The following is a 25,950-nucleotide window of genomic DNA, read 5'->3' on the forward strand; positions in this document are numbered from 1 at the left end:
GAAATTTCTATCAGATCGTCGCGTCTCCCGTGAGATCGTCAGTGGCTGAACACTAGTGGCGTGGCCCCTGGCCTGCATGGACGATCATTTAGGCTTATCTACCGGAAATAGTATGAGTGAAGGCATTAGATGTGAGTGAAACGCAAAGATATAGAAGTATCATGGGTTAGTAGGAAGATTTAGGTAGAATAATAAAGGTATTAATAGTATACGCACTCCTTTTAAGTGTTGCCTATATGTGAGACACAGAGGATAAGCGCGAACTAAAATACATATCAGGCAGCAATCGGCACAGCTAAAAGACTGGAGATCTCAGCCCACTTCCCACTTCGCCCCCTAAAATGTTGGTAAAGATATAATTGGTCCATCACGATCCTCTATTGGTTCTCAACGTCACCTTGGGAAAACTCCACCGCTTAGGTAAGTTTCAGTACCTCCGGGTCCAGGACCCTGGAGGACTGTCCCCGGAATTCCCTCCTATCTTGGGCTCACACAATACACAGCACGATGAGGTGGCCTACAGTTCTTTTCGCCTTGCTGGCCGTTGCAGTGGCCAAGGAGACGACCACCGAAACTACCGAATCCGCTACCCAGTCAGGCAAGACCACCACCGATGAACCTATAGTTGTGTCGGTCACAACTCCAGTGGCCCTTCCATCGGGTAGCTACCTAGACCCCAGTACAACCATCACTCTGAGTGATGGCGATAAGTCGGTGGTTCCATCGGCTACCCATCACAATGGGACAATGACTGCCTCCAACCAGACGGTTATCACCACAACATCCGACTCCTTGACTTTACTGGTGGGCGGCGGAGGCACTACGGTGATCGGAAACATGAGCATGAACGCGACGGCGACTACGACTGGTACAGCGACGAAGGTGCCTGTGGTTAATAAACAGCCCTGCAACAACTACCCCGAGTTCTGTGTCAGAAAATATTCCAACATTACCATGATCGCAGCGCACAACAGCCCGTTCGTGCGAAAGAACAACGTCGCCGCCAATCAGGTGCTGGATGTAACAACACAATTGAATGACGGAATCCGCACACGTAAGCAGCGATGCGCCAACTTTTGAGAAACAAGCAATGACTAATCTATGGACAGTGCAATTCCAAACTCACTATGAGAATGGCACAATGTTCCTATGCCATACTAGCTGCCAATTGCTCGGCGTCGGCACCCTCGAAGCATACCTGACGGAGGTCAACAAGTGGATGCGGAAGAACCCATATGACGTGGTGACCTTTATCATCGGCAACTTCGACTATGTCAAGCCCGACAAGTTCATTGACCCAATCTACAACGCTGGACTAAAGGACCTCATCTACACCCCCACCAAGGTCCCCATGGCTCTAAATGACTGGCCCACGCTCTCAGAAATGATCCTCAAGCAGAAGCGCGCAGTCTTCTTCATGGACTACGAAGCTAACCAGACCGCCTATCCATGGCTGATGGATGAGTTTTCGCAGGTGTGGGAGACACCCTTCTCACCGACAGACCCCAAGTTCCCCTGCACGCAGCAACGCCCACCGGGCCTGTCCAAGGCAGCCGCCAAGAATCGCATGTACATGGCCAACCACAATCTGAATTTACAGTTGAACCTCGGCTCTCTTAGCATGTTGATCCCCAATACTGCTGAGATCAACGAGACCAATGCTGTGAATGGCAGTGGTAGTCTGGGTGAAATGGCCAAGGAATGTAACAGTAAGTTTTAGATTTCATATAATTCTATGTGTGCTTTGCTAACTCTGAACAGAAACCTGGGGCCGTCCACCCAACTTCCTTCTGGTTGATTACTATAACTACGGCAATTTCAACGGCTCGGTCTTCGAGGTCGCTGCCGAGATGAATAATGTCACTTACAACCGTAAATGCTGTGGCCAGACCTCTGGCGCGCTGCGCGAGATTTCTGTCGCCGGTATGTCGACGGTGCTTCTGGTGGCAGTGGGAGTGCAGATTATGATGTCTGCGTTTTGATTTCCACGATACCCATGACTGTATTTTGGGTGCATGACCGATCCGGTCGTCGGCGCTAGGTTTTTTTTTTCTTTCTTTGCCGTACATATCGTATTGTACTGGATATGATTTTGATATGGTATTTGTAGGTACAAAGTTATAGTCATTCGATCTATGTATAAAAAACCCAATCCTATCTGTTGGTTAGCTATAATTGATTCTCCAAGTATTCGTCATGCGTTATTATCCTTGGGTATGAGTACCATTTCGACACAGGTCCCTTTGCCATCGGCGGGCAACGTAGAAATTATCCACGAGTTGCTTGAAACCACCACGCACGTATCCTTGATAATCGTCTGTAGGATCATTCTTACACTTGTCCGGATCGACTGCCCAGATCCACATAGCACCGCCATGCCCATGAGCAACGAGCAGTGAGTTCGCAAATTCATGATCCAGGTACATAAGAACATTCAGAAGAAGGCCATCGGAAAGACTGCCTCCGTTTCGTCGGTTCTTGATCTTCTGGTACAACTCGTCGACAACCTCGGGAAATCGATGAACTACTCATCTGGGCTGGCCAGGATTGCGTCTCGATCTTGTGACGGTGATAAATCTCAATCCTCAACCCGATACGACTCAGAGATCTTTCCATTGCCTTGCTTTGTTCTCCTCACAAACATCATATCTAGGATCAGCAACCAACTTTGGGCTCTCGAGAAAAGCGTAACCCCATGGAATGAAGCCAAGGCTTGCTCTTTCCAAACACTCTGGCTAAGTCCTGCTCATTCTCTACCTTCCTTCTATATATGCTTTGGGCCTCTGCAATTTCAAGAGCTTTACATTCGTTCTCTTCGTAAAGCGATTCTTGGAAGCGGTCAAGGCGATCACAGACCTCGGTTGAGTAATCTTCTTTGATATTTTCTAGGATATCAAGTGCATTCATAGAGGCATCTTTGATGTAACAGTTCATGCCATCGAGCCAGTATCGAGCCATCAGAAGTTTCATATCGTTTCCACTCAAGGTAGCGGGGGGCTCAGAACCGCGTTCGACCAGTCCTTTTTCTGTAAGAGTAGTCACTGATGCAACTGATTCATCTTGAACGGACCGAGGGGAAAAATCGATAAGACGAATTCGACCGTCAACACTGACTGCAGAGGAATTATTCAGGTTCCCATATCCTTGGAGTAGCTCCAGCAGAGCATTAGGGCCGTCGAGCCCTTTCTGGACCCGTGAAATGCATTGAAGAGGTGTTTTATGTATGTTGTTCTAACAAAGGGTATGATTGGAGTGATAGAAAAGGGAAAAGCAATTGGGCAAATCGATTACATATAACGTACAACTCGAACACATTCGAATTGAATACTTCCATACCAAATCAGCTCATATAGTAAAAAACAGTTAACATATCTACCGAGTATAAAACCCAACCCTGCAACAATCCCATCCTATCCTCATATCACATGACCTCCCCACCGCACCGCCAACTCCACCCTCAAACCAACCCACCTCACCATCTTACGCCCTCACAAACCGCCAAAATGGTCGACATCGTCCCCCTAAGCAGCTACCCCTCCTACATCGACCTCCTCCCCTCAATCCAAACCTGCAACATCACAAACCTCCCCGAGAACTACTTCCTAAAATACTACCTCTACCATGCCCTGACCTGGCCGCAGCTAAGCTTCGTCGCGGTCATGCGCCCGCGCGGAGGATACAAACAAAGCTCGACGGGCGCCGGAATGGCAGGAAATATCGCAGGCGAATACCCCAAGGTCGTGGGATATGTTCTCGCGAAGATGGAGGAGGAGCCCAAGGATGGAAACCAGCATGGTCATATTACCAGTCTGAGTGTTATGCGGACGCATAGACGATTGGGAATTGCGGAAAAGTTGATGCGGATGAGTCGTGAGTTTAAAATCTTGTCCAATCCATGATCTTCGTCTGATGCTATTGCTTTTGCAACTGTGTTCATGGTCGAGTTTGTATCTGTCGGTTCTAATTGAATGGTTCTAGAACGCGCAATGGCCGAGTCCCACCGCGCGCATTTCGTGTCGCTGCACGTGCGCATGTCGAACGTTGCTGCGCTGCGACTTTACCGTGATACGCTTGGCTTTGAGGTTGAGAAGGTTGAGGATGGGTACTACGCTGACGGGGAGGATGCGTATGCTATGCGGTTGAATCTGCAGAACATGTGGCTTGATTGGAAGGCGATTGAGAAGCGGGATGCGGAGAGTAATAAGGAGAAGAATGGGGATGATGAGGGACATGAGGATGAGGGAGAGGAGGTTGGAGATCTTGGGAAGAAGGATGCGGAAAAGATGATTCGGGTGAAGGTTGGGAGGGGACTTGGAGTTGGTGATTTGGTCGAGAAGAATGAAGCGAAGGCTTAGGTGCGTATAGATGCCAATGGGAGTGAATGCTCTTTGTAAGTATAGAGATTCTATTTCGAAAAAAGTTTCATATAAGTATATTTGGAATCTGTGTGGATATGCGGACGTACTATGTATCAATTGTGAGTCGTAACTTCGTCGACTTCAATGTGGTCAAAATTTGAACTATACATCGAGAAGCAAAGTGAATTTTGCTGTCTCAGGAAAACGTTGAACTCCAGGCTAAGAACAGAAGACAAAATATAGAGAATCCGATATTTCCAGATCATTTACTCCCCCATCATCCTTCTTCGCCTTTCGCGGCAACAGCATATCCTTTAACCGACTTGGCGTATCAGCCGGCTTCCCTTTCCTCCCACCGGCAGAGTCCCCAGTAGATGTCGATTCCAGCGTACTCGGCCGTGAGCTAGCGGGGGATGGGGGATTGGAGGCAAATCCAAAGCCGACATTCGAGCTAGTTGGCGTAGAGACCGGACTAGGCTGTGTTTGTGTGTTGACCGGACGTGCAGGCAAAGGTGGGTTCGGCCGAGAATCTTCCAGCCGTAATGTCCCAAGCTGCTGTTCCAGCGGCTGGTTGTACATGTTTTTCGCCTTATCGCCGTCATTAGCGCGAGCTTGACGGACCTGGCGGCGTCGAGTGCGCCGGCGTTCACGCTGCTCATCTCGTGCTCGACGCAGCGTGTCTCGGAACGCTTTCTTGGTAGCGCGCATTTCTTCTTTCATTGCGCGTTTATCGGCCGACTTACGTTGCTGCTGCTCGGGTGAGTCCCAGCGGCGCCGATTGGGGTCGCTGGATTGTTGATTGTTCTGTTGGCTTTGGCTGAAGCCGGGTCGCCAGTTGGTTTTACCGGAGAACTTTGCTTCTCGGCGAGACTCTTGCAGGACTGAGAGTTGCCGCCGGAGGTCGACGGCAGCGTCATAAAGAACCCGATCGTGGCGATCGTCTAGAAGTTCCAGCTGAGCGCGCACTGTTGCAAGGTCTGAAACGCCCAGATCCGATGTTGTCGAGATTGAGTCAATTGAGCTAAACGAGGACTCGGATGAGACGGAGCTCACTGATACTCGTCTGGTGCGTTCGGTCGCGGGAAGCTCTATCAGAAGATGTTCTGTTGAGGGCTTAGGCTTGTTGCTATCGATCTGACTGGTTGTCTCAGGCCAGCCCGCCGGGTTCGGACTCGTCACAGGGCTGGGGGTTTGGATGGGTGTCATGGGAATGTTGGCTATGGGACGGGGCGAGTTATCCCAGGCCGGCCGGGGGTAGTAGCCCCCGCCGTATGGAGGTCCAGCCACTGGTGCTTTCCGACTATGAAGTCTTGCCTGTTCTTCAATCCAGCGGCCATGTGCAAGAGCCTGCTCCTCGACCTGCCGCCCATAATGCTGTGCTTGTGCGGTGATGTGGTCTCCATATTGTTGTGCCTGTTCGCTGAACCTTTCTCCATATTTCTGCGCTTGTGATGCGATCTGTGAGATCCACCCAAGGGACCCACCCTTGGAAGCGCCGTTATTAGGATACTGCGGTTGCTGCTGTGGATGGTTCCAATTATTCCATTGCCATGCGCCTTGTGGTGGATGGGGGTAATACTGCGGTGGCTGATTTGGAGATATGGGGGGAGGGTATGGAGGAACACCATATCCTCCATACGGGGATGGAGGCACATGTGCTTGAGGATTGAGGAACATAGGAGGATGCATCGGCCAAGGCGTCGGTGAAGGACCATACTGGCTAGGCACGGGCGACGGAGTATTTGGATTTCGAATTGGCTGGCCATCTATTGACCCCGTTGCCGCTGGATAGCATCGGGGACATAAAGCAGACGACGGCGCAGAATCAGGTTCGCCTACATAGATGAAGACGATCTGAGTGGCGCGGTACCCGAAAAAACACTCATTCCATTCGGTGACAACGGCAGCGATTCGAGCCTTCCGTTGCTCATCAGTCTCTTGTGGGCGGTCCTTGCGGTCTCGTCTAATTTCCGCTCGTAATTGACGCGGCAGATGTTGAGAGGACGCAGCGAGCCCTAATTGTGGCGGAAACAGATACTTTAAGAAGGTATCCCAATCCTGTTGGGTTATCTCATCTAGCCGTGAGGCCCAGCACCGTGGCCGTCGTGGGAAATCTTTGGCTTGGCTCCGAGGGTAGATGGTCATATGATGATGCAGAAGATCCCGACTCTCCTCTAACACCGAGGGAAGCCGTTCCTCAAAGTACGCAGCGGCGGATCTGAAATGCGTCGGCACGACTGTCGGTTGTGTTGGGGCGCGAGAGCTACTAGCATCCTGCGTTGGAGGGACGCTCCCCCCAGAGGAATTGAGGCTTGAGAGGTGCTGTTGTTGTTCCGGCTATTTGCCGGTGCGAGTAATGGGTCGACGGGCGAGTACGGGGGAGGTGGAGCCTCTTCCTGGTCCATTTTGAGAGGGCGGTCACAGTCGGCTAGGAACTATCAAAGGGCGGCAAGAATGTAGAGGCCTAGGGAGGGCTACAAATCTTCTGTCAGACGTGGACGTGAATCCACATGCTGTGATAAGATAACAAGGGCTTGAGGGGCGGTTGAAGGCAGCAAGATTGCTGTAAACGGTGGACTGTCAGCGTACAAGCCTTGGCGGCACATTTTTAGAGAGCGCATGTCCTACCTGGAGATCGGGCGAGTACCCACGATGACAAATGGTATATTGAGACCTGATGAATGAGGACAGTCGAAGCAGGTGGAGTGAAGAAAGTGACATCCCGAGATCAGGAGATTGGCGGATACGATAAGATAAACGCTATCGATAAGGCTGTCAAGGATATTGTGCTTGAACGCGTACCATTTTTGGGATGTTTCTAATATTGAATGAAGTCATACTTGGAGGATCAAATACAAGGATCAAATACAACTGAGTGATTATTGGCGGCTTGAATGAATGATTTCCTGCCTAATGTGTAGAGTGTTGGTAGTCCTTGAAGTTATATGCGTGGTCCGGGCTGGGGAACTTGGTATGTATATAATTCGCGCGAGCAACCTTCGGTGCAATCCAATCACTCAGTACTCTGCACACGCACTCTCCATGATCGATTTCTAATCAAGTATATACACGTCTATTGAAATTACTGATTGCCGACATTGACATGCTTACCGAACATGGCTCAAATACCGCTGCTTGTTTAGGAAACCAAACTTCGAGTTGTCAGGTCGTCACCAAAATCGTCATCAAAAAGGAGCCTTGGAGAGAAGACCACTAGTAGGCTAACGTATAGCTCCAGGGCTAGGTCGTCTTTCAATGTTGGAATGTTGAAAAGATGCAATCAATTCCATTAGAATATTTATTGGTCGAGATTGTTTCATCCCCAGTTCCTGGATTGGTGCTTGTATTTCGGTCACGGTGCGTGTCCACACTTTGAATGTGGGCAAACTCCTTACTGAATCGGGTATACACAACATCTTTGGATATATTCGCGTAAGCTATAGCCAAGGCGGAGTTATTTGTAAGTGAAGCTATCCATATTTTGGATGCCATATCCATCCACTCGCACCCCTTCGACTTTCATTCTCATCTTTCTTCTACTCTCCTCTCTTCCCTGCACATTGATTCTTTTTTATCAATCTGCAATCATAATAAGGGTGTTAGCAGTTTGAAAGGTCCTCCTCAGTCAAAAACGATATCGCCAATGTGGTAAGAAATCTGTTATCGCCTGATCTTCTGGCGGTTGAGTGAAAGACAAAAACCGGCATCCCACATTGCCGACATACGCCGCCGTGCCATTGTCAAATACTCTTCGCAATTCATCGATCCCGTAAGTCTTTCTGTCTCGACTGTGGGCATTTTGGAAAGCATAAGCTAATGTGGTGGGTTTGCGTGTAGTTCCAGACCGAATACCCTCTCACTTTATCACAAAAGCCAAACCAGTCGACACAGGCTATACACGACATACCAAAATGTCTGTTGAGCACAATCGCGATTGGTCGACCTTGCTGCCAGCTGAGAAACCGAACGGAGAAATCGACCAGGCATTCCAGCTGCCAGAGATTGAGTGTTTCACGCTGTACCGGTTTCCCTGTATTCTTAAACACCCTTCCGACTATGAAACCTGGCGCAGTGATATCTATCACACGCTGAAGATGCACAAGCTCCATCGCCTCATTGACCATAGCATTGTTCGTCCCTACAAGGACTCACCCAATGCTAGGAGATGGCAACAGATGTCGATAGAGGTTCGCAAATGGATCGCGTGGAACATGAATCCAATCCTCGTGCGCATGATCGTGAAGGAACAACCTCGGGCTCAACTTGCAGACGAGTTCATGAAGGGCGCGGATATGATTCTTCGGCGGTTCAACCGCAGTCCTCCCCAGGACCCCGCGGAAGTCTCCGATGTTCTGTTCAAGTTCACTGGGTGCCAGCGAAGCCAGTATTCCAGTGCCCGGTGGTTTGTTCACCGTCTTATGGAGTATTACACTCACACCTTGAATATGAAATTGAGAATTCCACCATTCGTCCCCCTGTTGATTTTGTTGTCGCAAATCGAGGGCGATGTGGGAGCGGCCTTTGTCAATCTGAGATATGAACAAATGGAGAGGATGACCAACATCGCCGAGGGCGTTAGCAAAGGGTACTTTGAGAACGTTTACTTCGATGTGTTGGAGTGTCTCGATTCGATGGAGGAGCCAGGCCCTTTGACTGAACAAGTCTGAAAGGGAAACAACAGACACGGGCATGGGAGCAACATGACTAGCTTTTGTCATGAGATGACCATAGCCCTAGGTACAAGAGAGCTGCTGACTCAACCGCTGAGATAAGAAATGTGTTCGAAACATTGAGAGGGAAACAAGCAACATGATAAGGTTGATTTCTAGTGGCTGTTTCGAGCAGATGAGCGGTATGGGACAATGAAATGTGCGCCATCGAGGCATAAGCTATCACATGTAGTTTGCTTCACAACAGTGAAATGTCCCTTGATCAGGACCTTGAAATGAGTTATGCGCATTAGAATAAACATAAGGTTCCACGCGACATGGGAGTGGCCCCACCACTGGGACCACGGGACTCCTGTCCAGCAATGATTCAGCGCCTGGAGATTGGCCTGCTTTGATAAATATCATTGGCTGCCACAGACATATAAGTGGGGCACTGAATCATCGCATAAGTAGGAGAGGGGGACCCAAATCGAGTACTTCGTCGGCTTACCCGAATCCTGCCAATTTGTGAAAGCTTTTTATGAGTATAATAGCAGTTATGACTCAATATAGCAACAGTAGCAACGATAATTTCGGTGGATTTATCCGGATCGGAGACAAACGTTCCAGCTCGCATTTATACAAACGGATATCGTTTCGCTGATCGTAACCTGTTCTAATTTTCTTTTGTCGGAAAATCTTACTCTTATATCTGTTCGATCCTTCCCTTTCTTCCACTCCTTTACAACATAAGATTATTTAAACTTGCCTCCTCTTGGCACGCACATCTATTTCCTTTCCCTTTTTACTATTCCCACACGCCAAGCGCCCATTCCTATCTATATTAACAAACACTTGCAAGCTTGTCACCCATCATGGATGGTCTCCAGAAAGAGTCCATCTCAACCAACGCAACCCTCAACGAAGGGGACAGCGTCAGAAACCAAACCCCAGACCTCGAAAAACAGGCAACGAATCAACCTACCGAAACATCAACACCGACCAAAGAGCTATTCCCAGAAACAGATCTTAGCCGCGGGATAGTAGGCTGGGACGGACAAGATGATCCCAATAATCCCCAGAATTTCCCCGCCAACAAAAAATGGGCCTTGCTCTCTCTGATCAGTATCATGACTCTGATCTCTCCACTTGCCTCGAGCATGTTCTCACCGGCCATCTCATATGTGGCAAGGGAGTTCAAAGTAATGGATCAGACAATCCTGTCTTTCAGTGTCAGCATCTATATCCTTGGCTATGCAGTAAGCCCAACCCAGCCCCTATAATCTATGCAGCCAAACCCATCTGACATGACGGATCTAGTTCGGCCCCCTTTTACTTGCCCCTCTGAGTGAAGTCTACGGCCGCCGTGTCGTCCTTAGCGGTGCGAATTGGTTCTTCGTCGTTTGGCAAATTGGCTGCGCACTCTCGCATAACATTGAAACTCTCATCATCTGTCGCCTCTTCGCTGGAATTGGCGGTTCGGGATGTCTAACACTCGGCGCGGGTGTGATCGCAGATCTGTTCCCGCGTGAACAGCGCGGCATGGCAACCTCCGTCTGGGCTATGGGACCACTTATTGGACCTGTGGTCGGGCCTATCGCGGGTGGATTCCTTGGACAGGAAGCTGGCTGGCGCTGGGTATTTTGGCTGTTGCTTATTGTGGGTGGTGTCGTCTCGTTCGGTGTTGAGATTTTGAACAAAGAAACATATGCCGATGTTCTCATTCGCTGGAAGACTGAGAAACTGGCAAAGGAGACGGGCAGAACAGACCTGCGAAGTGCTTATGACACCAATCAAGAGCGTGTTGGGTTGAGAGAGACACTGATGCAGAGTTTCAAGAGGCCAATCTTGTTGTTGTTCAAGTCGCCAATTGTATTCCTTCTGTGTGTCTATATGGTGAGTTTAACTTCGATCGTGACACGCGAAATTGTCCTTTCCAAACTTCGATCCACTGACCTGATATTTCTAGTCTTTTATCTACGGTCTGCTCTACCTCTTCTTCACCACCATCCCGGGTGTCTTCACCCAGAGATACGGTTTTTCCGTCGGTCTCTCAGGACTTGCATACCTCGGTATTGGTTTCGGTTTCATCGGCGGCCTTGCAATGATTGCCTTCACAAACGACCGGATGGTTATGGCAGCTACTAAAAAAAATGGCGGCAAGTTCGAACCCGAGATGCGTCTCCCGACGATGATCATCTTCGCCTGCATCCTGCCAATCAGCTTCTTCTGGTACGGCTGGAGTGCCGACAAGCACGTGTTTTGGATCGTGCCCATTATTGGCATGTTCCCCTTCGGAGTCGGCATGATGGGTGTGTATATGCCCATCCAGACATATGTCATCGACTGCTATCCTAAATATGCGGCGTCCGCCAATGCCACTTTAACCGCCACTCGCTCCCTGGTTGGAGCTCTGCTTCCACTTGCTGGACCAAAGATGTTCGACGCTCTGGGCCTCGGATGGGGCAACTCATTGCTTGGCTTCTTGGCTTTGGCATTCATCCCGATTCCTATCATTTTCATCAAGTACGGCAAGGTGATTCGCGAGAAGTGGCCTGTTGATCTTGATGGTAAAAAGGCTTGAGCTGCTACTATCTTCGGGGGTGTCCCACTCGCTCCACATCAATCTTGTCTGTCTCCGTGATCGAGAGGATGTTTAATGACCCACAATTAGAAGTTTTATAGACATAATTCATATAATAGAACATAAGAGATCACGATCAAGAATGTGCCATCCCTCACAAGAGCTCAATCACAACTTTGCTAATATCCATACCCTCCACAAGATCAGGATACCGGCTTATAAACTCCGGCGTAAGCCCCCACCCACTTTCATTAGCGAATAACTCATAAAACGCCTTTTTGATACACAATTCGTTCCGCTCATCCCGCTCAAGGATCTTCTCATTCCAAGGCCACCGAAGCTTCACACAACAAGCAAGGAGCCCAAACAGATAATCCCGGTCTTTGGCATACACGTGCCACCGCCGAATTAGATTCAGTCTCATCCTTGGCCACGGCATGAAATCCAACACTAGAGGATGCGGAATTGTCATCTGGCCCTGCACAGGCCGGAGGAACATAGGAAGTCGATTATAGTTCTCCGGGCTAGGCGCAATAACCCATCTCGAGAAGTGATAAGTCAGCCAACCAGTACCTAGTCGCTCTGGATCGCGGATTGGGCGGCGCTGCAGGGCCGTATGTATCATGTCTGCCAGCATGTTTGTTTTCGTGCCGTAAAGAAGGTCCAGAGGAGAATCAGGAGTGTCGGGACATTGGATTACCAGCTCTGGATACATGAGCCACGGGCACGAGATCATAGTTCGTGTGCTGAAGTTGTCAGTGTGTGGCGGGATTTGTTTCCACAGAGGCGTGGTTTCGGCGGAAAGAGGTTCCAGACATGGAGATGGAATAATTGGAGGTGTTGATGCAGCGGAGATGGGGGTGTTAAGAAGACTGCTTATATTGTGCTGGGATGTTGTTTCGTTGAAGTTCGTTTGGAGGGAGAATTGGGCCTCTCGTTTGCTCATCTCCTCGTACAGGGATGACAAGTCATGAGTGGGGTCATTGGTGGGGCCTGGTTCATCCAGTTCTGTCTCCCAGGAGTCGACGAGAGATTTTAAGGATTTTTGTCGCGTGAGAAGAGCGTCATTTTGCTTGCGGAGGCCATTGATTACTTGCAAAAGGCGAGCAACGCCTTCGTCACTGTGGTGCTGTTTGCAGTGCGCTACCTGTTCTTCGAGCTCGGCTGTATGTCGCAACTTCTTTTCGCGCAGAGTTTGTTGTGAGCGACGATCTCGCAGGCGCTTTTTCTCATTAGAAGACATTGCGTCTGATACTTTGATGTTGTGGAACGACGGGATCGGCAGATTTAAGATGCGGGTTGTGCATAATTCGGCATAAATGGGTATGCATAATCATTATGCAGATATGTATCTACATTCGATGTTTCCACTGGCCGCATTTACCAAAATTTTTATATCTCTACAGGAAAATCACTCTTGATTTACATCTAGGTGTGTAGTCTTCCAGAGGTGCCCATGGGTTATTATGTGACTGATTCGTCCTGTCGCACTTCAGGAATTTACATTCAGTGCAATTGGCAACTTCCAAGAAGCTACATCCCTATTGCTAGTCCTCTTCTACTTCAATCTCTGTGTGTTGCACCCAAAAATTTGTAGCATAGAAAGCAAGTCAACATGCAGAGTCTACTTTGTGAGGATTAAGTGAATGCGCTAGAGACTAATCGGGCTGCCTACGATATGTGAGCCTACAATATGTGGATTGAAACTGCTGATATGCTCCAAACTGAAGGAGAGGTGGAGATAGAGAGAGCGAGTAAACTGCAATTTTTTGATACGGTGATTCTGGGAATATTCAGATATATACCCGATGTCCATAGATCGCATCACATCAGAGGGATCAAGTTCACCACTACTAGCCGAGAAGGCCCAAGCAATCAATATCAATTTGTGTCGTTCTATTTCTCGTTGGCGTATCCAATTTGGTATAGACCACTAATGACATCTGACCTTGCAGGATTCCATGTCTCAAACGAGGGATATGAAGTGTCTTGAAGAGATATGAAATGCTAAACAAATTAAGCAGAGATCTGTAGGCTCTATGAATCCATAACTATTCTTTTTCTCATCGCGCCCGGGCCTCTAACTAGGGGTAGGTTTAACAGTAGACTACATTAAGGACCAAATTATCATAAATTGTCGTGTCGTCTCCTCGAGAGATTTTTGATTTTATTCTCTTGGGATCAAGAGATTTTATGCCGTCAAGCCTACCGGAGCTTCTCGCCGGTATACTCTCGATGGTCCTAGTTCATAGAAGTAAAAGTAGTTGAGAGCACCTTGTTACCAGGGCTTCAAAGAGCACCCGACGTCCGAGAATGGGGCCTTGGGTAGACCCAAGAAGATTGCAGGCGGCTGGATCTCAATTACCCACAGCGATACCCAAAGTAAGATTCTCCACGAGGAGCTGAGTAATTTGGTGGAAAGTCTTCTATATGATAATACATGTTGACACCCATTATAGGCGTATTGAGTACCTTCCAAGTGCCCTGTTACATATTTCCGCTTACCTAGGAACCAAGACATTAAGACACGGGATCTACCCGGTTATCGACGATCAAGCTTGGTGGTTAAGTGGATACACCTTGAGCATCCCATATGATTGGCGTGTGGGGGTTGGAACAGCGGGATACGTGCGTTATTGGGGGCCAAATCTCATCTCTTCCTATCTGTACAGAGTATCTTACCATTTCTCCAATAACAGCCATGTCTACCTCTGACCCTCCCGAGCTGCACCATACGGTGTTCAACCCGACAGGCCAAACCACTGTCGTGCTGATCCACGGCGCCCTGGTATCCGGCCTCTACTGGGATCTTGTCATTCCCAACCTCCCCAGTTCTTACCATCTGCTGGTACCAGATCTTCCAGGCCATGGGAGATCCCACGCGCCGTTCTCGGTGGATCTCTCAGCCCGCCTCATTGCCGACATCATCCGCACACACGCTATCAACGGATCAGCTCACATCATTGGCCACAGTCTGGGTGCGCAAGTCGCCATCCGTCTAGCCTCCAGCAACCCCGACGTGGTCAACTCTATCTTCGTCTCGGGGTTTGAAATCTTTCCCCAAACATCACTTACACCGTACATCCCATACGCAGCATGGGCCATGCCCAGAGTGGAGAATTGTCTTCCTCGTTCCTTGATCCGCTGGGCAATGGATGGTGCCGATATTCCTCGCATTGATACCAGTGTCTGCACACTCGACTTGTGTAGACAGATTGTATCCCCAGAGACACCAACGCAGTGGCCGTCGCCATGGCGTGCACGTACCCTCATTGTTGCAGCAGGGAAAGGCGGGTTCATTCCCACCAACGATCACCCGCACGATGCTGTGAAGCTGATGAAAATTGGGAGAGAGTTGAATGCGGAGACTGTCGCATATACACATCTCAGTATGCGACATCCGTGGAATCGACAGGAGCCACAAATTTTTGCTGAGACTGCTGAAGCGTGGTTTGAACGGAAAGAGTTGCCTGGAGGATTTGTGAAGCTTGAGTGATATTACCTAGATAGCTTTCTATTTAGTGTTTCTCGAGTGTTTATTTCCGTAGATGGTTGATCCGATATCAAGCTTGCAATGCTTGTCACCCAGAAGCGTAACCACTCGGATCATACAGCATCCTGTTCTTTCGTGTCGATGATCCTATTTCTTCCCTAGGGTAATGACTGAGCACTATGCTACGACCGATCCCAGCTAATCTCATAAGGGTAGACAGACCTTGTTGATTTTTTTTTCCAAAAACACATGGTATTTACATCAAAGGAATTCGCTCATTATTCGCCCTGCCCTTCGTGCAACTTGCTGGACATCTGGGCTGATATCCTCGTACTCTGCCATGAACAAGAACCGATCCCTCCACAGCTGCCATCGCCCTTTTGTGAATCCGGGGCTTCCATCCCAGAGGTCTGTTTTACCAGGTAGAACTTGTTGAATGTACTCAGGACTGTCGGGTCGATCATCCTTCCACATCAACGGCCCAGCATGGATAATCCATTGTGCAGCGGCGCATACATTGGCTGCCAGTAGTTCTGATACATCCATCTTATACCATGGTGACTGTCTCTGAAGCGCGGACTGTGCCTGACGTCTTTCCTCCTTATACTTCGTCGGGTCCACCTCCAAACACATGTTCAATAAGCTCAAGCCTAAAGCACGAAGCTTTATTCCTTGACTAAAAGAAGATGTAGCTAGCAGCCTTGCTGAGAAGGTATTTATATTAATCCATCGGGTAGTTGACTTGGATGCGGACACTGTCCATCCTGATGATGCATGGGGTGAGAGCATATCCCACTTGTCGCGCCATATGCTCCCAAAGCAGCCCAACCATTTCCGTGGTATATCTTTAGGTTTGGACTCAGGTAGCTGTGAATCGAGTTTTTCGGCTTCAACTAAGAGGGCCAGTAATGAGAACTGACTCGAAGGAACATCGGCAGCGGCCTCATAGATTAGCTCCCAGAGAGCCCATGGCGTATGATCGTTTTTGAAATCGAGCAAACTCAGTACTTTCATTGCGGTGGCTGAATCAATTGTGTTTGAGACTAGTCGCCGTAGGATCTCTGCATGAGGGCGTGCAGTGCGGTATTCAGGCTCTTCAGTTGTCTGGAGCCAGGAGTCGTAACCACTTGTCGACATGATGGAGTTGATGTAGATGCTTCTACTAAGGATGTCTGTTGATGGGACTTTGGTGTAGAATTATTTTCATCCTGCTGGTTGTCGAATAACGAGTGTAAACCCAAATCGGATAGCATTTTGGGTGTATGTCTCGTCCCCTCAACCGTGACATCATAGCTTGACTAGTCACGGCGGTTTGTATTGTTCCGGTGAAAGCACTTTGAACCATCTAATCATAGCCCTATATAACAATGTGATATATAAACCTCCTTAGATATATGGTCAGAATGATAATGGAGTAGGCTTGACCAATACCGGTTCCGTCCACTTTCTATAGCACAGTGATACAATATTTGGGTCATATTAGCATAGATTTGGTAAGTTTTTAACTTCTAATATATTGAGAGAGAGAGATCAATTGAATTTGCAAGTTCCTTGATTAAGTAAATTTGTTGAAGCGCAGATACCAATCCCCCCGAGAGTAATAAAGTCGATCAACTTCTCAAGTACTGGTATATCTCAGGTATTGCGAACATGAAGATAAAAACCCGAACACAAGTCAACCATAAAAGTAGTAATGTTCCTCATAGCGTTACTGGAGTCCTTTAAACGATGCGCTCAGACGTTCAATAAGAAGCGTTGTCCGGGGGAACACAGCTCACTCGGTGCTCGCGCCACTGGTAGCGCTGGCAGTCCTATGAAGAATTAATATCCATGAACACAGCTCACAAAGCCAGATTCTCTCCCATTCACCTTGCTGCAGTACGTCGCAATGTTGCACTTCTTGCATTGCAGGGGCTTGTGACCGATCTCTGCCTCGATCTTTCCACAGTTGAAGCACCTATCAATGTCATTAACATCAGCTATGTGCGTGCATTCTTCAAAAGTCAAACTAACGTAGGCTCCTGGAAGCTACGCGCTACACCGGGCTGGTAGTGATCCAGCGCAGCAAGGAATTGAGCCTTTCCCGGAGTTCTGAATCCATGGTCCTCGAAGAGAGGTCGGCGCGAGTTGCAGTTGATTTGAGGCACTAGATCACGCAGGTGTTGCAGATCCGCTGCATTGATGCGAGCACCAGCGCGCATCATGAGAGCACCCAGGATGATAGTGCGGTACTTGGATTGCTGCATGAAGTCGTTTGTGTCGGATTCCTTGGCGCGACTGGCAGCGAAAAGCCGTTCACCGAGGTTGTCAGTGTCGAACTTCTGGCGAATGTATGGGACGGTGACGTTGGCGAGCGAGTTGGCATATTCGGCGGTGCTGTAGAGGGCACGAGCATCTGCGGGTGCTAGCATGTCAGTCTGATGAACCATCGCGCTCAGACTGTACTCCCAGGAATCGGTGTCAATGTCGAGGTCTTCGGCCAAGCTGAGAACGACATCAAGGTCCTGATCGCCTTCGAATAGGCCTAAGATAGACACTGGTTAGACCTGAAAAAGAGTAAAGTGGAGCTGTCACAGTGATACTCACGCCATCCCCATCGACCCATGCTGGTTGGCTGGTACGTGAAATTGGTTTACTGGGCTTGAGACTGAGTGATCAAGTCAGGGACCTGAAGTTGATGGAAAAGGTTCTGTGGTAGCAAGGTTGGTCCACCTGCAAGGGAAATGGCGTGGAAGAATCAAAAGGGAACATAAAGAATACACTCACAATGAATTGTACGGACCTACGACAGGAGAGAGTCTGATAGTGTGATATAACACGTTTCTTTGTCTTTCCGAGATATTCGTTGACCGTGGAGCAAAGGCTGTCTCTGTTTTCGTTTGCGTTCTTGGTGCTTTCACGATCACATGTTATGTATGGACATTTCTCGCCATGTTCTATGCTTTTACAGCCGACTCTCCTTCTCTAAGGCACAATATTGATAGGATGGCAATCTCAACAATGTCAATGAAAGAGCTACTAGAAGAATGTTTTGGATGGCACTCAGAAGAATATCCCCAGAGAGTTCGCAGATGCTGTAGATTATCAGAAGATGGCCGAGTCTAAACATGTGGAATGCTCATCACCCATTCGACAGTTGTATAGCAACCGACCGGAAGAGCTCTTAACGAAGTAAAAGCTAGAGCCATGATAATCAGACGTAAAACCACGTATACGGCAAAGCAAGTAAGCATAGCGAGCATTAGCATTCGATACATCAACAGCTTTCGGGCATTAAATGCTTTCGTATAGAAAGAAAACAAGTTCCTTGACTCAAACCAAACCACGTATGTAGGTATGGTACTTGCTAGGCTGTATATGCCAACCATCACAATGCAAGCAAGTGATGAGACAAGCCAAGCAATCCGTTCAGCTTCAGTGGGGAACGGGAAGTTCCATCTATAAATCACAGTATTTTGTTAGCAAATCAATAATAGCAGTATCTATAACTAAGAGACTAATATTTACCCTGCGAGATGAATACCACAGTAAAGAAACGCAACAAAGGTATTGATGGCAGTCACAATGCATCCATGAGATGGCTTATAGAGACTAGTATATGGGACATCGTCGTTCACCACATCTTCAGTGATCCTGGTCGCTTCAAAAAAGAATCGAATAGTCTGCGCGAAGACAGAAACCACCGTCGCTTTCTTTATTTGTGCACGGATGTGAACCCAACCATGGGGATTTGTCGCTATGTGATTGAGAAGATGGGCTGGCATGTCCTCACGATCGCTTCTGACATAAATCGTGATAGGTGCGGCCATACCTTTCGGTTTATACCACCACGTAGCATACATCAGTAGGCCGCAGGCAATATAAGCAACTGTCGCTAGTTCAATGGGTGCAACCGGTAAAGAATTCGCCCATCTTGCTATCATGTTGACTAGGAACCAGGCGGTCTGAATAACAGTGAATATTTTTCCCAAAGAATCTGATTTAGCACGGTCTTCAACATCACGATCGTGAAAGTCCACGTCTTCAATTATGCCAGCTTGAATAAACAATTGCATATCGCTTCGTCGGAGGACGTAAATCCATCCATCCTGGGTTTGTAAGGCAAGTCCACCAGCAAGAATGCAGAAACATTTTCGAAGTGTCCACTCAGTGCGAAATAGATGGGGTTCAGCAGACTCTTGGTTTTGCTTTTGCTCTAGTGGACTGGCGCGTTTAGACAGCCAAGATTCTCGATCCACTAAATCCAGATATCGGGTTTTTTGGGCTTGGTTGCACACCTGCTTCAATAGCATTGCTCGGTAAAGCCCATATGACGCGTGCACGAACACATATTCTGGAAAGAAGATAGCGAGGAGCCAATAAGAGATGTTCGCAAGAACTATTCGCACTGTCGGCGAGTTCCGCCGAGGAAGATTTAAGTGTAGGACTGTCCAAGTACAAGCAAATATTGTTACCAAACAGGACCACACCAAAGCCCATGTGGAGCGGCCGCCGTCCTCTAACCGCCAGCTAACCAGAGCTGTCGAGTTGGAAGCGGCCATATCAACCGACCTGTGGAAACTAAGATTCTGCCCAATAATCAGCTAGGGGGAGTTCCCAAGCGTCAAGGAGGCTTAGTTCAGCGCGTTCACGACCAGGGGGTGAGGAGGGGCGTATGCAGGAGAGTAATCCACAGTCACGTGGATAACAAAGATTAACATATTCAATGTTTGAGCTAGTACCTTGGCGTGGGGGCGAGACTTGAAGAGGTCTAGAAGGGGGAAGATGGTTTTGCACTTGTTTTTACTAGTTGGGGGTTTCGGTATTGATAGATTCAGGCATCTTCTTGGCTACCTCGGAGTATCTACTGCCTTGGATATAAAGCCTGCTATGGAATGTGATTCTGTTAGTCCATCTCTCCCCAATTTACCAATGTCGCACATAATCGTCGATTATATATTATCTCCAGTCATCAAGAACAATTCTTGCATCTTCTGAGGTCTCACAAATAGGCAGTTACATCTACAGTTCCATGCATAGATGCTTTCAGTGCAACCAAAAAGACCTGGTTCTATACATACATATCACACCACAGATATAGTTCGGAGAAGAATGATCGAAAATTGATAGAGTGGTTGAAGATGATTAGTAGAAGAATGGCCCCTAACTATATCCAGATTTTTCTACCAGTACGGATGTTTTCGGTTTTTGAAACCAGTATACATACAACTAGACCTCTGCAAAGCCCAAAGCCCAACCCGCGCCAACCCACTAATGGGCCGGGCTTTAGGCCGGGTCCTTAGGCCCACCGGTGGGGTAAGGCCTGGGGTGAAATCCCGCTGGGCTTTGAACAGGGGCTAATGGGGCCCATAAAGCACTAAATAAGACAAATATTTTAATAAACGTGACTTTTAATTAAACGGCCCTCATATTTTTTTACAAAAATGAAAGCCTGGTATTTGTAATAATATTTCAGGAGACTAAATCTGATAGCTTGGGAGACTCAATTTCAAAGCCGTCGATGTGACCACGGGCTTTCAAGGGTGAAAAGGGGGACTCGAGGTGAAGTTCGAGTTGGGTCTATAGTCGAAGAGGTTGTAGAGATAGATCATGAACAATCTTGGAAGGTAAGACGACCTAGTAATGCAGACTTGAGACAATGCAAACCCTGACTTCTCATCTAATGACATAGGGTTGCAAGTGAAATAACAAAAAGTAAGAAGAAAGTGATAGATATCTCGAGGTCTGAACTATTCGTAAAAAAATGCAAAATTGAATGGACAATTTGGTCAACCAATGTACACCGCGGTCTATTTTCACGTTGCTATATGAGAGATGTCGAATCTGTAAAGGGTATCGAAGGAGTGGTTTGGGATCAAAAATAATGAAGAGTGGAAGAGAGAGAGGACCCTTTGAACGGCCTCGAGACGACTTCTGTAGGAAAAGGAACCTTTGGTAAGGCATGGGATTGACCGGCGACCATTTTGACGTTCTGACTTGGGGGCAGCTTCTTGCTGCCTTTCCTCCCCTCGCAGGTGCGGAAAGCGGTGGGCGGTTGCCGCAAGGCCACAGCCACCTGGGGGGGATACTGACTCTGGCGTTACTCTTGTATATATAGGATCATCTGAATGGACTTCAGTAGAACGGTTCGTATAGGATAAAAATGATGAGATTTCTGAGATTTTAAAAACATGTGCTGTGAGGACATTATTTGACGTGGTGTGACCGACCTTTCAGGATAGATATCACTTAGCTATTTGTGGTAAGCATTCTTCCTTTCTCTTAACTCGCTTTGTCTTCTCCTTCAGTTCTCCATGACCTTGCAATACGATCAATTGAATTTCCTACATCCTACCGTTGTAGACAGTTCATCTGATGTTGACAAAAGCGGGTCCCGGAGAATAAGCTCAGCCGGAAGCCGAACCAATCTCAAGACACCTACATCACATTGACCAGCACAGGGTATCCCTCTACCAACGAGCTGTTCCAGTATGGCCAGTGATCAGAGATTTCAGAGGACTGTGCTGGCAGTGGCCGAAGCTGTGCAAACATTTGCTGCTGGAACATTCGACTTTGCGGAGAGTATCAAACAGATATGGGGACCGCAGGCCGAGCCGGATGCAGTGGAGACATCCAATCCACTTCCCGTCGATACTATGCAAGGTGTTCAAGTTGATCATCTCCGAGAACGGACGCCCATTTCCCAGGAAGGAGATCAACTGAAAATTCACTCCCATAGCCAATCGCCATCCACAACTTCCGAGGACGAAAACTTGAAAGCCTTGAACTCAGCAATCGGACCGCTACAGGCAGCAAATTTGCAGCTTCTGAATGAGATACATGCCCCAACCCAGCGATCTGTCAAATGCTGCTACGAGTGCTTTACACGCTGGATAGACGAGAGTCAGAACCCGCCTTGTCAATCGATCCCAGGGCAGGAGGCATGCAAATTTTGTACACAAAGCCAGAATGCCTGTGAAATGGTGAGTTTCACTACAGGTCATCCAAGCTATTTGACACTAAGGAAGAACAGATTCCACAAGGCGAATTACCGGGGATGCTACAACGGAAAAGAGATGCGGATGCTTGGCTTGCAGACTACGATGATCCAAGAGACAGACGGCGCTTTTTGAATTCATGGTATTGGCCATTTGAGCGGGTCAGAATACCTATCTCCCCCCAATTGCAGACGTATCACAGCAGCAGGCCAGTCTAAAGCGAGTCTATCGGGATATTGACGAGCAGCAGCCTGTGCCCAAACGGCAGCGGAAACATGAAGTGCGAGAAGGACCAATCATGGAACGGAACGAACAGCTGAAAAAGATCATGCAACAGGAACAAGACGACCATGGAGCGGTGGAAGCTAGAGACACTTCGCCCTTGGTGGTATCTTCATCATCGTCCGTGTCTTCGTCGGAAGAGGAAGAAAAAGAAAGTCAAGTGCAAGTTAAGAGACAAAAGATGTCGCCTTTCAAAGATTCAGATCAGGCGCAAGTTGCGCATAAAGTAACACACGAGGAGGTGCTACATCTAGAGGAAGAAAATGAAAGATCCTCTACTTTGACGCAGGGACACTCGTCAGAGGTGTCATCGTCAGAAGAGGACGACGATGGTTACTCTTCTTCCTCCTCCGAAGAAGAAGGAGTGCAAATTTTAGCAACAAAGGAAAGTTCACAAGGGAGCCAGAATGTGAGGGTCAAGGTGGCGATTCAAGCACAGGACGAGAGCAGCGACTCTTCTTCATCTTCCGAAGACGAGCCCTCAGAGGAAGAATCAGAGGATGACTCTCAAGCGCAACAAAAGAATACACTGGCACTGAAATCAGTGTGGCAAGATGGACGCAATCAGAGGATGAAAGTATCGATCCCTACTCTACTAGAGGAAGAGAGTGATGACTCCGAATCATCGTCATCGTCATCGGAAGATAACTCCCCCTCTTCATCATCAGAAGAGGAGTCTTCAGAAGATGAGTCAGAGACCGAACGAAAGGAGCTGAAAAGACAACCAGTGACAAGGGAAGAATTGCCAGAGGAGAACAAGTTCTACCCAAAAGAATTAGTTCAGTCAACAGACGGTGAATCGTCCAGCTCGCCGTCAGAAAATGAATCTTCAGAAGAGTCAAAGTCCGAACCAGAGCTTCCAAAGAACCAACTCACCACATTAGTAGAGTCTCAAAAGGGACGCGAAGCAAATCCAAATGAACCAATTGAGATAACAAGCGATGAGTCTAGCTCGAGTTCATCAGATGAGGGTTCCTCGAAAGACTCGGAGATGGAGACATAGAGTGAGACATCTACTACTCTTATGCATTGCTAACAGGTTGGGTGATTTCTAAAGAGGCAAGAATGACACCATAATCCATGCCAGCAATAATAATGTAATGCAGGAATACTTTGACGGTCCGCTGGCTTTTATTTTGCTTGATTAGCTACATCTGCAGGGCAATAACGTTTCCTCTGATCTCTTCTTTTGCCTGTACTACTCTATTGACAAGACTTTGCTTCTAGGCCCACTGTATTAGATCGATTGTAGTACTCTGTATTCTCTGGCATTGGGTAGTACTCGGCACGAAAGTGAGGTTATATATAGATCCCGTCCTCGGAAACCCTTACAGATAGAAAATGGAGTTGCAAGTTGCATCATATCCATCGAACCATCTATAGATCAAATACCAGGATAATTATGCGGCTAATTGCCTCCACATCATCGCTCGGTGCAATGCACCTATTGCTACTAGCACTAACCCTTGGCCATGCACCAACTGCAGAGCCTTCTCGCGAAGTCGACGTCGCTATCATCGGCGGTGGCCTATCCGGTCTCTCCACCGCTAAACAGCTCGCAACAGCCAACAAATCTTTCGTCATACTAGAAGCACGAGACCGAGTTGGTGGTCGTGTACTCAATGCTAATGTCACAGGAAAGGGCGCGCAGGAACTAGGCGCCGCATACGTCGCACCAACCCAAGACCGCGTCCTTGCTCTGGCAGCCGAACTCGGTCTACCTACCTACAAGACATACACAGTGGGAAACTCGACCTTCTATCGAAACGGCACAGCACGCCATTACCAAGACAGCCTGGGCGGTATTCCTCCCGTAGGGATAGGCTCCCTTGTCGAACTTGCATCCTTCATGAACGAAATCAATACTCTAGCAAGCAAAGTCGATCTAGAAGCCCCGTGGAATACCCCGAATGCCACAGCTCTAGACTCAATGACCCTAGAAACATACGTCAATTCTCGACTGTTCACGTCCGACTCTCGTGCACTCCTCGACGTTGCCATCCCAGCCATCCTATCAACCGAGTTGAAAGAACCGTCTCTGCTATACTCATTGTGGTGTATAGCCGCCGCCGGAAACGAGACAGGGCCTGGGACAATCAACAGGCTGATTGGAATCGACGGAGGCGCACAGGATAGTCGGGTGAGTGGTGGAACACAATTACTCGCAACATTACTCGCGGGGAGACTCGGCTCTCAAAACATCTACCTCAACACACCCGTTCGCAAAGTCCAGCTCCAATCTGAATCCCACTATCTAGTCTCATCAGACAACCTCACTATCTCAGCCCGACATGTCGTCCTCGCCATGTCTCCACCTTTGATAAACCGCATCACATTTGATCCCCTTCTCCCCGCCGGCCGGGATCAATTGAACCAGCGCATGCCTATGGGCGCACTCGGTAAAGCCATCGCAGTCTTCCCAGACGCCTGGTGGCGTCGTGAGGGACTCAACGGCGCAGGTGTGAGTGACACCGGCTCTATCCGGGTGACTTACGACAACTCACCGGCTGACGGATCATTCGGGGCGATGATGGGGTTCATCGAGGCGGACGAGATGCGTAAATTGGATTCTGCGAGTGAAGACGAGGTGAAAAGACAGGTCAAGCAGAGTTTTGCTAATCTTTTTGGTGATCGTGTGAATACTGCTACAGATGTTCTGATTCAGAGGTGGGATCTTGAGGAGTTCTCGCGTGGTGGTCCTAGTGCTTTCATGCCGCCGGGGGTTTTGACGCAGTATGGGTCGTATTTGCGGGCTCCGGTTGGGAGGATCCATTTTGCTGGGACGGAGACTTCGCTAAGGTGGATTGGGTATATGGATGGGGCTATTAGCTCGGGGGAACGGGTTGCTGGGGAGATATTGAAGAATTGGTGACCGAGGGGGAACTTGATTAAGGGGTTTTTCCTGGTGGAGATCTTGAGGTTTGGTAAAATTGGCGGAAAATTTGGATTTTATATCGGGATTTCTGGACTTTCATGACTTTTTTCGGACCCGAGGAGGTATATAATAGTGCTAGCTACATTCCACCGTTCATTCTAGGAAATCAATTTTCATCTTTTGGTCATTTTTGGCCTACCTTTGGGGTCATTTCTGGAGCCCCGTCGAGGCAGAGTTTAGCATCCCCACTTTCACTTTTCTTGCCGAGACAGTAAGCAACCCGATTATTCTTTAAGCCTGAGGGATCGATGTCATGCAGTAGCTCGATGCTAAAGGAGAAAGGGGCAAGAAGCTCAGTACTATTTTTTTCTAGTTGGATCCAGTTTTATACGTTGGACATGACGTTGCTGTCAAATGTGTCTGAACCTCGGGATCTACTCGCATACACTGATCCACTGGGGAAACTATACAATTACCATATCTGGAAGTATGTTATTCTTCTCATACTAGACTCATTCATGACAGTGGGCCGCATGAGTGGCCTTGTGGTATCTGTCTAGTCTTCTCGGTCTTTTTAAAAATGGTCTTTTCTCGATATTCTCTGCCCCTTCTCGGTTTGGATAGCTGGATAACACATAAATGAGAAGAAGTTGAAAGTTGCAAATCATTTCCATCCAAAGGCTTTGGCTTCTACCCAGAGAATAGACCCGACGTCTGAATTGTTCATCTGAT

At 48.2% G+C, this 25,950-nt stretch overlaps 12 protein-coding genes across 12 annotated transcripts; 7 read left to right on the forward strand and 5 right to left on the reverse strand.

The window, feature by feature from the left end:
• Positions 1-507: 507 nt before the first annotated feature.
• N7500_008655 (uncharacterized protein) lies at positions 508-1,982 on the forward strand (the record flags this gene model as incomplete). Its single annotated transcript, XM_056679799.1, has 3 exons — positions 508-1,054; positions 1,110-1,709; positions 1,762-1,982. The coding sequence occupies 3 exons, from the start codon at positions 508-510 to the stop codon at positions 1,980-1,982; spliced, it is 1,368 nt and encodes a 455-aa protein (XP_056530171.1).
• A 1,521-nt stretch (positions 1,983-3,503) lies between these two features.
• Positions 3,504-4,355, forward strand: N7500_008656 (peptide alpha-N-acetyltransferase complex A subunit ARD1; the record flags this gene model as incomplete). Its single annotated transcript, XM_056679800.1, has 2 exons — positions 3,504-3,870; positions 3,979-4,355. 2 exons carry the CDS (start codon positions 3,504-3,506, stop codon positions 4,353-4,355), a joined length of 744 nt encoding a protein of 247 aa, XP_056530172.1.
• A 222-nt stretch (positions 4,356-4,577) lies between these two features.
• Positions 4,578-6,763, reverse strand: N7500_008657 (uncharacterized protein; the record flags this gene model as incomplete). Its single annotated transcript, XM_056679801.1, has 2 exons — positions 4,578-6,624; positions 6,648-6,763. The coding sequence occupies 2 exons, from the start codon at positions 6,761-6,763 to the stop codon at positions 4,578-4,580; spliced, it is 2,163 nt and encodes a 720-aa protein (XP_056530173.1).
• Positions 6,764-8,269: 1,506 nt separating this feature from the next.
• On the forward strand, positions 8,270-9,025 carry N7500_008658 (uncharacterized protein; the record flags this gene model as incomplete). Its single annotated transcript, XM_056679802.1, has 1 exon — positions 8,270-9,025. One exon carries the CDS (start codon positions 8,270-8,272, stop codon positions 9,023-9,025), a length of 756 nt encoding a protein of 251 aa, XP_056530174.1.
• An 857-nt stretch (positions 9,026-9,882) lies between these two features.
• On the forward strand, positions 9,883-11,591 carry N7500_008659 (MFS transporter; the record flags this gene model as incomplete). Its single annotated transcript, XM_056679803.1, has 3 exons — positions 9,883-10,266; positions 10,328-10,903; positions 10,977-11,591. 3 exons carry the CDS (start codon positions 9,883-9,885, stop codon positions 11,589-11,591), a joined length of 1,575 nt encoding a protein of 524 aa, XP_056530175.1.
• Positions 11,592-11,745: 154 nt separating this feature from the next.
• On the reverse strand, positions 11,746-12,834 carry N7500_008660 (bZIP transcription factor; the record flags this gene model as incomplete). The annotated part of the gene is made up of 1 exon (XM_056679804.1): positions 11,746-12,834. The coding sequence occupies one exon, from the start codon at positions 12,832-12,834 to the stop codon at positions 11,746-11,748; it is 1,089 nt and encodes a 362-aa protein (XP_056530176.1).
• A 1,458-nt stretch (positions 12,835-14,292) lies between these two features.
• N7500_008661 (alpha/beta fold hydrolase) lies at positions 14,293-15,087 on the forward strand (the record flags this gene model as incomplete). The annotated part of the gene is made up of 1 exon (XM_056679805.1): positions 14,293-15,087. The coding sequence occupies one exon, from the start codon at positions 14,293-14,295 to the stop codon at positions 15,085-15,087; it is 795 nt and encodes a 264-aa protein (XP_056530177.1).
• Positions 15,088-15,345: 258 nt separating this feature from the next.
• On the reverse strand, positions 15,346-16,221 carry N7500_008662 (DUF3632 domain-containing protein; the record flags this gene model as incomplete). The annotated part of the gene is made up of 1 exon (XM_056679806.1): positions 15,346-16,221. The coding sequence occupies one exon, from the start codon at positions 16,219-16,221 to the stop codon at positions 15,346-15,348; it is 876 nt and encodes a 291-aa protein (XP_056530178.1).
• A 605-nt stretch (positions 16,222-16,826) lies between these two features.
• Positions 16,827-17,689, reverse strand: N7500_008663 (zinc finger MYND domain-containing protein; the record flags this gene model as incomplete). Its single annotated transcript, XM_056679807.1, has 4 exons — positions 16,827-16,895; positions 16,954-17,041; positions 17,098-17,608; positions 17,671-17,689. 4 exons carry the CDS (start codon positions 17,687-17,689, stop codon positions 16,827-16,829), a joined length of 687 nt encoding a protein of 228 aa, XP_056530179.1.
• Positions 17,690-18,587: 898 nt separating this feature from the next.
• On the reverse strand, positions 18,588-19,625 carry N7500_008664 (uncharacterized protein; the record flags this gene model as incomplete). Its single annotated transcript, XM_056679808.1, has 1 exon — positions 18,588-19,625. The coding sequence occupies one exon, from the start codon at positions 19,623-19,625 to the stop codon at positions 18,588-18,590; it is 1,038 nt and encodes a 345-aa protein (XP_056530180.1).
• Positions 19,626-21,554: 1,929 nt separating this feature from the next.
• N7500_008665 (uncharacterized protein) lies at positions 21,555-23,346 on the forward strand (the record flags this gene model as incomplete). The annotated part of the gene is made up of 3 exons (XM_056679809.1): positions 21,555-22,046; positions 22,097-22,222; positions 22,264-23,346. The coding sequence occupies 3 exons, from the start codon at positions 21,555-21,557 to the stop codon at positions 23,344-23,346; spliced, it is 1,701 nt and encodes a 566-aa protein (XP_056530181.1).
• A 435-nt stretch (positions 23,347-23,781) lies between these two features.
• Positions 23,782-25,215, forward strand: N7500_008666 (flavin monoamine oxidase family protein; the record flags this gene model as incomplete). The annotated part of the gene is made up of 1 exon (XM_056679810.1): positions 23,782-25,215. One exon carries the CDS (start codon positions 23,782-23,784, stop codon positions 25,213-25,215), a length of 1,434 nt encoding a protein of 477 aa, XP_056530182.1.
• Positions 25,216-25,950: the final 735 nt, after the last annotated feature.

This window comes from Penicillium coprophilum (genome assembly GCF_028826855.1).
Source record: "Penicillium coprophilum strain IBT 35676 chromosome Unknown utg000005l_segment0_segment0, whole genome shotgun sequence".
Lineage (NCBI taxonomy): Eukaryota > Fungi > Ascomycota > Eurotiomycetes > Eurotiales > Aspergillaceae > Penicillium > Penicillium coprophilum.